Here is a 12,086-nt window from a genome sequence, read left to right as displayed (position 1 = left end):
GCTCAGTGCTAATTACATTTGGTTAATTAGGGGTCCTGCACATACTGAATCCACAGAGGGAATGGAAACACAGAAATGATGCATGGTAGAGCACCTCCTGGAAGTCCTTTGCAAGCAAACAGGTCCTGGAGAAGCAGGATGAGTCTCACCTGTCCCAGGTGCAACCTCCTCTCCTGGATGCTCAAGGGACAATGACAAGGTTATAAATTTCAGTTAGGCTCCTCTTAATTACTATCATCTGAAAGTGGACAGGAAAGGATCAGCTGCCCTGGTGGCCTTGCTGGGTGAGCAGGATGACAGTGCTGCTGTGCCAGATGTAGTGCTGAGGCTCTGGAGATGACAGCTCCAGCTGCATCACCTGTGGGGATGCAGGATGAACTTCAAACCCCCTCAGCTTGGTCCCAGCTCAGGCAGCTGCTGGCAGCAGGTTTTGTGCCAAAAATGGCTTCCTCACAGATTCCAGCTGGTTGAAACTGTGTAGCCTTTAGCTGCTTCCCTCACTAATCCCTCAATAATTAAATTAAAGCTGCTGGCTGTCCTCTGATTTCTGGAGGTGCTTGACCAGAGCCAGGTAAGGCTCCCTGGGAAGACAGACCCAGGTGTGCCCATCCTGCCCCCAAGACCTGAGTCCATCCATTTTCCCACTCCCTGATTGACCACAGAAGCAGAGCCACAGGCCTGGCTGCTCCTCATGCTGAGCTCTGCTCCTCCCTGAGGTGAGCCCATGTGCTCCAGGTTAATTGTGGCAGTGAGCGTTTTGTTACCCTTTCAGCTCTTGCACTGGGTTTAAATGGGAAGTGATCTGCAGGGGGATATATTCCACTCCTCTAAATGCTAAGGTCAGTTAAAATCCTGTTTATCTGAATTCCTTTAATCTGAAATGCTGTCTTATCTGCATCTTGTTCTGCCTTTTTTCTTGTGTGGTGCTCTGGTTTTGCAGAGCTGCTGTGGCAATGGTATCGCAGCTCCCCGCTGAGCTGGGGTACCCAGAGGCTTCTCTCAGTATCCAAAGCCAAAGTTTATTCACTATATTTTAACATCCCAAAGATGTGTGGGGAAAATTAGCCTGGTGCTGTAGATATGAGATGGGAAACATAAAAGTGTGTATCCCGTAGTTAATCATAAAAGAAGCCTATATAGATTTTCCTTAATTAATCAGGATGGCAAACACAGGCATGCAAATGATGCTTGCTGCTGAGGAACAAACATCTTTTTACCTTGGTGCTTTTCTCCTTCAGGCTTCATTCCTGGCTCATAAGAGCAGCCTCCCTCTTTGCTGTTACAGGAAATCAAAATACACATTTCACTGTCCTTTACAACCTCAGTAACTGTCCCACGTTGCCAGAACACAAGCCCTGGTGGTCTCTGCTCGTGTCCAGCTGCAGCACAGTGGCTGTGGGAGTCTGGAGCTGCAGGATTTCCACCTGGGGGGTGTGAGGGAGGGATGGGCTCAGGAGGTGCTGCTGGGCAGCTCCAAGGGACGAGGCTGCAGGGCTGGGAACATTTGCAGGCTGGCAGTGACATCTGCACTGTCACTCAAACACAGAAACATGTTCCTGGCCTCCTGTGGACACATTAATTCAGGAAAACTGATAAGCCTGTTACTCAAGGGAAAGCCTTTTTGAATTTTAAAGGAGCAGTGACCACTTTGAGGGGAGCTCTAAGGTGTTTTTAACTTCACTTTCTCTGAGTTCTTTGCAAGGAGGTGAAAAATCCTTGAAGGAAAACCCCCACCCTTTCTATAAAATACATTTTGTTGGTACTTATATGACTTTTCTTTCATTGCAGCTGTATCCAATTTATAATCTTAGAGCCAGATCCTCAGCTGTACTGGGTTGAAGCCTAAATAATTCTCTTGTCATTAGTAGATCAACCTCACCTATGTGATGGTAAAACTGGGAGCTGGTTTTCCATGCCTATTTAAAACCAGAAAAAAATCTAGGGCTTGTTTCATGCACCTGCAGCTTTTTAGCTAAAGATCCAGAGCGTTTTAGAATTCACAATGTCATGGGTTGACTTTTTTTTTCCATCAGATTGTTTCGTACCATTGGTTTGTAAGAGAGAGCCTAAAATACCAGAATGGAGCAATAGTAAGTTCCTATTAAACATGCATTTTCTAGATGTCTAGTCCCATTATCTACACCATATTTTGCATTTATCACTTCTGGCAGTCTTATCCCAGATTTTTAAATTAATAATTTATTTCTGTGATTATTCTGTATCCTTACATTAGGTTTAAATGGACAGGGAAACTAGACATTTCTAGAGTCAGTCTAAAATGGTGCATTTTAGCCTCTCTCCTGGCCTCTGCCCTTCCAGTGTGAAAATCTTTTCCATATGAAAGGTGTGCTTACTCTCTGGATTCGACAAGTGCCCTTTAGTCTATGAATGTAAGATAAGCTTATTAGAAATTAGCTTTAATTTTTCATTGACTTAATTTCAAGTGAGTTGATAAGATTTTAATGTCAGGCTGTGCTTAAAAATTCTCTCTTTGACAGAAACCTTTAAGGATGGTTCCTGCTGATATAGGGCTAATTTTCAAAAATATGAATTCTGAAGTTATATCAAAGATTTCATTGATGTCCTGACATTAATTATGTCCGTGCCTTCCTTGGCAGGTATCTGGGGGGCTCCTGATTTTCATCTGACTGAGGTTTAGTTGTGTTTGTCCTGTGACAGATTTTGTATATATTTCACCTTTTGTGAAATCAGTTGGATTTTTGCCACTCCTTCAGTGGGAGTTGGATCAGACCCTCAGACTATAATTAGCAGCTGCAGTGAGGCTACTGCTAAACTTCAGCATGTATGCAAATCATTGCAGTAATAAGCTTATAAACACAGAAGATACACAAGTTTGTTTATCTTTGTATTTATTTTTGGGTTTAATTTTGCTTAATAAAGGACAGCTTTTAAATTTCTGAGAGAAGATAGAGCTTGGATGGCATCCTGGGTGATGCTAATTTAATGGGCTTTAAAAACATGGGACTTGACGTTAGAGGTACCCAACCCTTTTCCATTTTAATGTGGAGACATTCTATATATAATCCTGGCCGTGTACAATAGTCACCTATAAATAAATGTGGGTGAGAAGTGGGGAAAAATTATTTGTGCACATTTCAGCAGACTAAATCCTGGCTGCTGGCATGCTGAGTGTGAAAGGAGGAGAGGGAAGAGTGCTCAGCAAACAGCCTGCAAGCTAAAATGAGGTGTGGATATATATTTTTATATTTATATAGTGGAGAGAGACTGTTTACAAGAGCAGGTAGTGACAGGTTAGAGGGGAGTGGCTTCACACTGCCAGACAGTCGGGTTAGATTGGATATTTTAAAAAGTAGAAATATTCTTTATGCTGCCTTTGCTGTGAGGGTGGGCAGGCCCTGGCACAGGTGCCCAGAGTAGCTGTGGCTGCCTCTGGATCCCTGGCAGTGCCCAAGGCCAGGCTGGACAGGGCTTGGAGCAGCCTGGGACAGGGGGAGTTGTCCCTGCAATGGCAGGGGGTGGAATGGGATGATCTTTAATGTCCCTTTCAGCCCAAACCATCCACTTTTCTATAATACATTATGTTTGCATTGAAAAATATTGCAAACATCTTCCTTCCCCTCCCACACCAAGGAGAAAGGGTGGAATTTCAACATCATTGACCACAAAAGGCTGTGGTTGTGCCCCAGCTCTTGCTCAGCTGTTCTTCACTCATGGTTTAGTTCAGGAGCTTGAACATTTGCAGCAGGAAAACAACCCAGCTTTTCCCAGTTACCAGGTCCTCCTGTTTGCCTGATGGTCTGCTCACATCTTCCCCAGCTTTCTCTTCCCTCCTGGCCTGGAACTGTTCCCAGCATTTCAGAAATAGGAAAGCTCTGAAGATGAAGCAGGGCTGTGCAGGGCTTGACTCCTTTTAGCCCCATTTTCTGCAGGTCTGCCCTGCCTGCTCAGGGCAACTCTTCCCCTGCAGGAGTGCACCCTGGAGAATACCCTGGAGCAAAGGGAACCAGATCATCCTTAATTTTAGCAAACATTTTGACTTACCTAATTTCTTGTGAGGTAGGTCTCTTGCCTCAGAAGCTTTTATTGCATAAATTCCCCAGGTTGGGTGATTCATACCTGGAGATTTCTCTAGATAATTAAAAATAGGGGTAGGATTAGAGCTCCACAGAGGTGCATTAGGCTCTAAGTGTATTACTTGCAGAAAAACACTTACATTAATGGGTGCATAAATTGCCCCTGCACAGCTGAGAGAAGGGACAATTTAGAATTTTTCACTGGCTGAAGGGAAGGGCTTATTCTTCATTATTTAGGACCAGATCATGGAGCTTTCATTTAGACTGATGGGCTGTTATACTCAGGAGTTGGCCCTCTGAATCCACTGGTGAAAGATGCTCAGCAAGAGAAGGAAGGGCTCCATGGCACCAATTTGGGGAAAAAAATAATTGAAAAAAGCATTTGAGAACACCACAGAAGTTCATAGATAATGTGAGTGTGGTTGCTGTTCTCTGCTGAGTAGTTTCACTATATAAAAACAAAAATAGCTTATTTGCAGACTAGATGAGCAGCCATCAATTCTTAATGTTTCCATTTAATTTTATGAGAGATCCCTTTATGTTTCCTTCTATCTGCTGCCCTCCCCACACTGATTTTCTCATTCTTCAGCATTCTTAAATGCTGAGCTGTCAGGAATTGTGCTGTGGTGCTTCTGACTGGCTCTGAGTCAAATACTTCAGGGTTTGCCTCAGGTAGGAATAAATATAAAGATGCAAAAAGTGATAGAAAAGCATCAAGAATTCTTTGTGAACTCTTGTCCATGCTCTGTGATAGCCCCTCTGAGCAGCTGATCCACAGCTTGGACAGTTCTTCCTTGTGCTCTTAGTGAATTGTCTTTTCCCTTTTAGAGACTGAAGCAAAAGAGTCTCTGCTTAGGAAAGCACACGGACCTAACCTCAAATACAATTTAAACAGAATTTACAAGGACAACAGAAGTGTAACAGCAATGAGAGTATCAGGGAAAGACAAGAGAATAAGGTTAAAGAAAACATGAATGTGTGATTATAGAAGCCATTATCAGAAATAAATGTACAAATCAGGAGGCCAAGGCAGGGTTCAGGGTGACCTGGGTGGCCTCTGGCTCTGCCCCTGGCACGGCCACCTGGGCTGGGTGGGGGCTGCTGCCAGTGGGATCACTGCAGGTGGGACAGAGACCAGAGGGAGGGTCTCACATCTTCCCCAGGGAGCAGGCCGCTCCAGAGCTCACACACACTGAGACATTCCCACAGTGCTCCCAGTACCTGAACTCCCTGCTGGCCCACCCCAAGCAGCCTTGCAGCAGCAGCTGGAGGGTGTGTGCTGTGCTGGGTGCCTGTCAGCAGGCACAAACCACCACTGAGGATCCATCCTGCCAGAGACACGAGCCACCAGCATTCCACATCAAAGCCAAGCGTGACTCACCAAACCTCAGGCCTCCACAGCATTGCCTGCATAAATCCAGTGCCTATTTTTGCATAAAAAGCAGCTCTTTCCAAAGCTATTCAAATGCCAGAAATAAGAGATTATTATGACTTCATGTCATGTTGAAAGACAGGTGGAGGAGAGCACAATGTTTGTGTTGGATTCAAATGTCTGCTGAAATCATTCCTGTCATTCCTAATTGATGTTGCATCTGTCTTTAGATTGGGACTATTGAGGGGAAAAAAAAGCTGAAGATCTTATTCAGAGAAATAATTACAGTTATACACTGGTAGATGTAAAATTAAAGTACTTGGGGGGGAGGGAACTACATCCTATAATTTATCAAATTCCTACGTCCCTGAAAAATAATTAGATCCTGGGCAGTGTGCAGGCATTGCTGCAGAGGCTACTGTCAGGGGGATAGCAGTGGTCAAAACCAGGCCACTGGTTCTCATTTATTCCATCCATTTTTGCTCTTTTATTGTGTTTGGAGTATTAGTTTCCAACTATCCAGAGACACAGCAGAGAAACAATGGCAGCTTTATTAAGAGCCAGAGACGTAATCCCCAAGCACGAGTGCAATTGCAGAAGTTGGAGAGGGAAAAAAGGGAGTTCTGTTTATGTCTGGCTTTCAGGAATTTTCCCCTCCAAAGTCCTTCAGCATGATGTAGTTATGGGCAGCACTAAATCTGCATTACTTTGACAAACTTTCTTGAAGCCACTGAAGATTATTAACGGAAGCAGCCTGTGAAGGAGCTCTTTAACAGATGCCTCACATCCCAGTTGTATGGCTTGGGGGGTTTTTTCATCTTCTTTTTCTTGCTCCTTTTCCTGATGCTTGGTGGATGTTGGATTAATCCATCACAGTTGATTTGTAAATTTGAATACAAAGACTGACTTCATCTGGTCAAACTGGAAACTGCTCCATGTAAGACAGACACACGTTTCTATCAACAGCTTCCCACTGCCAGAGGGCAGGGTTAGATGGGATATTGGGAAGAAATTCTTCCCTGTGAGGGTGGGCAGGCCCTGGCAGAGGCTGCCCAGAAAAGCTGGAGCTGCCCCTGGATTCCTGGAAGTGTCCAAGGCCTGGCTGGATGGGGCTTGGAGCAGCCTGGGACAGTGGGAGGTGTCCCTGCCATGGCAGGCGGTGGGACAAGATGAGCTTTGAGGTCCCTTCCAACCCAAACCATTCTGAGATTCTGGGATTCTCTTCCTCTTCTACCTCTCTCCCTGCTGCTTTCCTTTATCAGGATTATCTGCAGCTCCACATTGGGAGATCCCTGCCCAACCAAATGGCTTCACCTTTGGGAAGTCTGGGCTGAGTTACCCCAGAAATTCCCCATGTCCCAGAGAGCAGCTGCTGGGACACTTGGTAGGAAATTGTCCTGGAGGGGCAGGAGTTTGGAGCAGCTCTCCTGTGTGGTTGTTCCTTGGAACAGTGCAGTTGTGACTGCTCTGATGGGCTGAGTTGAGCCCAGTTTGTGTTTTCCACAGTAATTCAGGCCCACAGGGCTGGTTTTCCTCCCCACCAAGTGTGCAAAGGAGGTTGGTGTGGGGAAAAGGGAGTGAAGCCACTCCTGGGACTGTCAGCTAAATGCCATGAACAGAGCAGTCCAAAGGGAATCCCACTGGAAAGCAGCCAGTGCTTGCAGAAATCCAATACCCCAAATCCCTGCTGGGCCATGGAGAGTTTGTGGCTGCTGTTTCACAGACTGAATTAAAGCCACAGTGGACTCTGCTCTTACCTGGGCTCTGCCTTGCTGCAAAAGTGCAGATTTTTGCCCATGTCCAGTGGATAACTACAATTTTATAAGTTATGTGAATTTCATTTACAATTCAGCCCCAGAACATTGTTTAAAAAGGTCTTGAAAGTGTAATTTTATATCAGTGTCTGCAAATGTGAACCACAGCCTCGGGCTGGCAGATAATTCCCTGATACCCAGGCAATAGAGTTTATGTATAGAACTGCTCCCTGCAGCTTCAAGGACTTCTGATAGTTGTCTTTCTAATTTCTACACCATGCATGAGAAACCAGGACTTTGTTCATAAATTAGAAATCTGTGGTTGTAACATGAGGTAATACAGAGGTGTGTCAACTTCAGCAGGTTTTGTAGTTATGGAAATTGGAAACTAATTGCTTATCAGAACTGTTCATCAGCAAGTTCCTAAATAAATATTAAAGTTTTACATTACAGAATCTTGCTGCTTCACTGACTCTGACTGTAAAGTAGCTGGCAGGGAGGGACTCCCCCTTCACATGCTGTCAGGTTAGAGAATTGTAAAATTAAGGTGCTTTTTCCAGCACAATTCCATAAGACTTGCATGTTCAGATGCAATTTTAACTTCTCATTTATATTTGCAATTCAATGCATGTAGGAGCCTTCAAAAATGAAGTCTTCCATGAGAATTAACTTGGAGTAATAAAAAGTAATAAAACCTGATTGTGCCACCACATCGGTTGTCTTCTGGAAATGTACAAATAAATAAGGGCTGTAATGGGTGCCAGAGGCTTCAGGAAAGTTTCCTTTCCCCCCTTTCCATTTTGCTACAACAATCAGCTCCACAATGACTCATTGCCTTCGTTAGGAGAGGGAAGACATCCCTCATTACTCATTACCAAAGGAAGGGCTTTGCTGCTGCAAGAACAGCCCTGGCATTCAAATTCAGGCACCTTCCACAAGAAAAGAGTCAGTGTCATTCTTCCCCAAACTTTGTCAAAAGAGACAAGAAATAATGCTGTTTAATTGTCCTCATTTATAAATAGACATTACACAATGACAGAATTGTAATTTTAATGCTGCAATCGGGAAGAAGAATGCACATTTTTCTGTGTTTGTGTCTGAATTTCAGTTCTGGGAGCTCACACTGAGACTCAAGGCTATAAATGATCATCTATATGTATTTATAAATACAATCACATTTATTTATTTAAAATTTATCATCTGACTTTTTAATTACAGACTACTGTGAATAAAAGACATAAATGCACACACAAAGCACTTGTTTAAGTAATCCAAGGATATATTTGATTTCAAAGGGAGCAGGGAAGACTTTAAAATAATTGCTTTTCTTGATTTTACTAATACAAATGTTCCTTGTCTCTTTTCACAGTCCCTTTTTTCAGATTTATTTACTTGGATATGAAGGAATTGAGCTTGTATTAAGTTTTTACTGTATTTTAATGTGGTTTTTATTAAGCTGTACAGAATGGTCCATGTCTCTTTATAAATAAAGCTAAGATCATGTATTACTAGAAATCACATTTCAAACTGTACTTTTGCCAGACTTGGTTAAGATTTTCTAGGAAGGGACATTATAATTGTATGATTAATCTTCAGAAAAGGGAAATTTTGGCTCTGCAGTATTTCTTACTGTGTTAACTTCAGAGATTTATAAAACCAACTTGAAACTGCACTGTAAGTGTATTTATAATGACTTTCAGCTGATTTAACAATGCTCAGAGTTTGGTGACCGTACAGATCCCAGCTCCCCAAATGCAGTGCATTACCTCCAGCATCCAGATGAAGTTATCAGAGGTGGAGGAAATGACTGGGATTGTGTTTCTGCAGAGAGCTGCACTAATCCAACCCCTGGGCTGCTTGGATCCCATTGTGGGACGTGTGCATGGGGGATAAAGAACAACTCAGGCTGGGCATGGTGAAGAACAACTCAGGTCAGGGATAGTAAAGAACAACTCAGGTCAGGGATAGAAAAGAACATCTCAGGTCAAGGATAGTAAAGAACAACTCAGGTCAGGGATAGAAAATAACATCTCAGGTCAAGGATAGTAAAGAACAACTCAGGTCAGGGATAGAAAAGAACATCTCAGGTCAGGGATAGTAAAGAACATCTCAGGTCAGGGATAATAAAGAACATCTCAGGTCAAGGATAGTAAAGAACAACTCAGGTCAGGGATAGTAAAGAACATCTCAGGTCAGGGATAGTAAAGAACATCTCAGGTCAGGGATAGAAAAGAACATCTCAGGTCAGGGATAGTAAAGAACAACTCAGGTCAGGGATAGTAAAGAACATCTCAGGTCAGGGATAGAAAAGAACATCTCAGGTCAGGGATAGTAAAGAACAACTCAGGTCAGGGATAGTAAAGAACATCTCAGGTCAGGGATAGAAAAGAACATCTCAGGTCAGGGTTGGAAGCCCAGCTGGGGCATGTGGGTACCCCCCAATCTCAGGGCCAGGCTCCCACTGGGGTCGTGTTCTAAGAAAACTTTCCAAGCCAGTCTCTGATCCACTTCTGCTGTTTTAGATGCTCCTGCCAGTGCCACTCCCTGCAGCTGGCACTGCTCAGTGTCCCTCTTAGTTCCTGCTCCTGCAAACCCATCCAAGCAGCCCTTGATCATGCAAATAGCCCTGCTAATTGCAGGTATTGGTACTGCCTTATTCCAGTGGAGTGTGAGCCTCTCAGACACTGTGGAGGATCAGCTCCTTCAATCACATTTATATGTGACAAGCCATGGCACAAGGTTGTTTTTAAAAGTCACCAGTTTAAACAAAGCCAGTTGAAACCATGCCAGAAGCCTTGTGTTAAGTTTCCTGGCCGTGTGCTCCTTTCAGTGTTTCCAAGCTTTGCTCTTCATAATAATAAATATCAAAGCAGCACCCTGGGAAGCACTGGGAGCTGGATTGGCAGGTCTCAGTCTCCATTTAACATGCAAATGCTCAGCCTGTGCTCACATATGGCCACTTGCTGGATCAGAACTCAGCTCATTCACACAGAACTGGGGAGTTCTGGCTGGATGTGGGGTATGTGCACAAAACACCAGAGCACAGGGGTTTAAGCCAGGAAGGGAAGAGAACAGAAAATAGAGCTTAATTTACTTGTGTTCAAGAATCCAAATACTGAACATGTTTTTGCAAAATCCTGATTTTTCTTTTTATGGTCGTCCAATTCACAACAGGTAAGTAATCAGGCTTCAATCAACTGCCTATTTCCAGACCAGTTATTTGAGCTATTTTGTGACTTTAAAGCAATTCCTGACCTTCATCTCTTGGATGACATGCAGAGTTTCTTTAATGGTGCTGAGGACTGAACAGGCGCCCACTAACACCTACAGAATTCACCTCTCTGGCATTTTCTTAATTTTCACTTTATTAAGCAGATAAAAGAGGAGCTGTTTCCTTCCCAGACTCCCTCGCTGGCTCTGAGGGACTGTGAGGCATCAGTCCAGCCAAGCATTTCTTTGATCAATGAGCAGAGTAAGAGTTGTGGGAAGCCTAACGTGTGGCTTTGTGTCCTTAGGCATCCACTGTGACAACATCTGCAGCCAGGGCCGCTGGGGACCCAACTGCTCCATCTCCTGCAGCTGTGAGAACGGGGGATCCTGCTCCCCTGAGGATGGAACCTGTGACTGTGCACCGGGATACAGAGGGCCCTTGTGCCAGAGAAGTAAGATTTTCCATAGCAGGCAGAGGCAAGGCAGGTAGAAATGCTCCTTTATGACACCAGACAGACAAATCCACAGTTTCTGAGCTGCTTTAGCTCATGACTTCCTGAGGGCAAAAGAGCCTGGAAAATGCTCCTTCATCAAGACCTCTCCTGCACTGAGCTGTGCCTTGTGTTTCATCTTCTGAGCACACCTGGAGGTCACAGGTGACCTGGAAGGAGGAGCAGCACCTTTACAAACCAAAGCTGGCAGGACACAGATTTGCAGTGAAGTCAGACCTGTTAGTCAGCCACCAGCCATCATATAATGACAAGTGGATGAGTGTTGGCATCAAAATAACAAGGCAATGTTTTCTTATATGCCAGGAAAAGAAACACAGCAGCCCAAAATAGCTCCTGTTTGATGCTCTGCTGCTACATATTAAAATGTACCAAGCAGATAAAAATCCTCTCATTTGCTTTATCTGGGAATTTATCTGCATTTGCCCCATAGGGACCCTAATTCACTGATCCAAACTACACCAACCATCTTCCCATGTCAGCAACGAGGGGATTTGTCTTTCTTTTTGCTCAGTATTTCTTCTTCTTGCTGTAAGACATCCTGCATGCCCAGTTCATATATCCCCTTCGATTTCACCAGTTACACTTGACACTAGAACACACTCATCTCTAAAAATAATTTGTAGCTGACAGTTTTTATTTAAAGCCATTATAACAATGACCTGTAGCACTGCTGTTGTTAATGGCCTATAAGCATTTCCATTATAAACCCCAATTTCCAGGTGCTTCAGCATATCTGTGTAGCTGTAAAACCTCTCTCCAAGGCTAAAATGTGGAGCTCAGAGCTTCAGGGAGATGAAGAAGAAAATGTTTACAAATTTGAAACCTTAAGAGTGCAAAACTTCCAGAAGTTAATAGTTTCTGACCTTTCTGAGATGAAAAAAAACCAGCTTGGTTCTATCAGCTGTTGGCATGCAGGCTACAAGAGCAAAACTTGCCCAGTTTGCAAGCCCAGGAATCAGGCTGCTCCCTGAGGATGTTTGCTAATGATCTAATGGGGAGAAATTTTCCTCCCCACTGGGGTGACAGCAAAGGGATCCTGTGGATGCTTCTGCTATTGCCTCTATGAGTGTTTGGCCTGAGACTCCAGCTTGCTTCCAGCTCTTTTCTGAGATTTGAGCTCAAGAATACCTGGTGAACAAGAGACCTTGCTAAGCTTGTTCTCAAAATCATCCACATTTTTCTC

The 12,086-nt window shown here is 43.9% G+C and overlaps 1 protein-coding gene across 21 annotated transcripts in view; it reads left to right on the top strand.

Annotated features, from left to right (window-relative positions):
* MEGF11 (multiple EGF like domains 11) overlaps positions 1 to 12,086 on the top strand; it is a 272,675-nt gene that overhangs the window by 223,718 nt on the left and 36,871 nt on the right. For all 21 annotated transcript variants that reach the window (XM_053954353.1, XM_053954348.1, XM_053954349.1 and 18 more), the window contains one exon: positions 10,697 to 10,843. In XM_053954353.1, the coding sequence (XP_053810328.1) occupies positions 10,697 to 10,843 (147 nt within the window). The remainder of the gene's footprint in view (positions 1 to 10,696; positions 10,844 to 12,086) is intronic.

Source organism: Vidua chalybeata, chromosome 13 (genome assembly GCF_026979565.1).
Source record: "Vidua chalybeata isolate OUT-0048 chromosome 13, bVidCha1 merged haplotype, whole genome shotgun sequence".
In the NCBI taxonomy this organism is placed as follows: Eukaryota; Metazoa; Chordata; class Aves; order Passeriformes; family Viduidae; genus Vidua; species Vidua chalybeata.
This window is presented reverse-complemented; position numbering and strand designations above follow the sequence as displayed.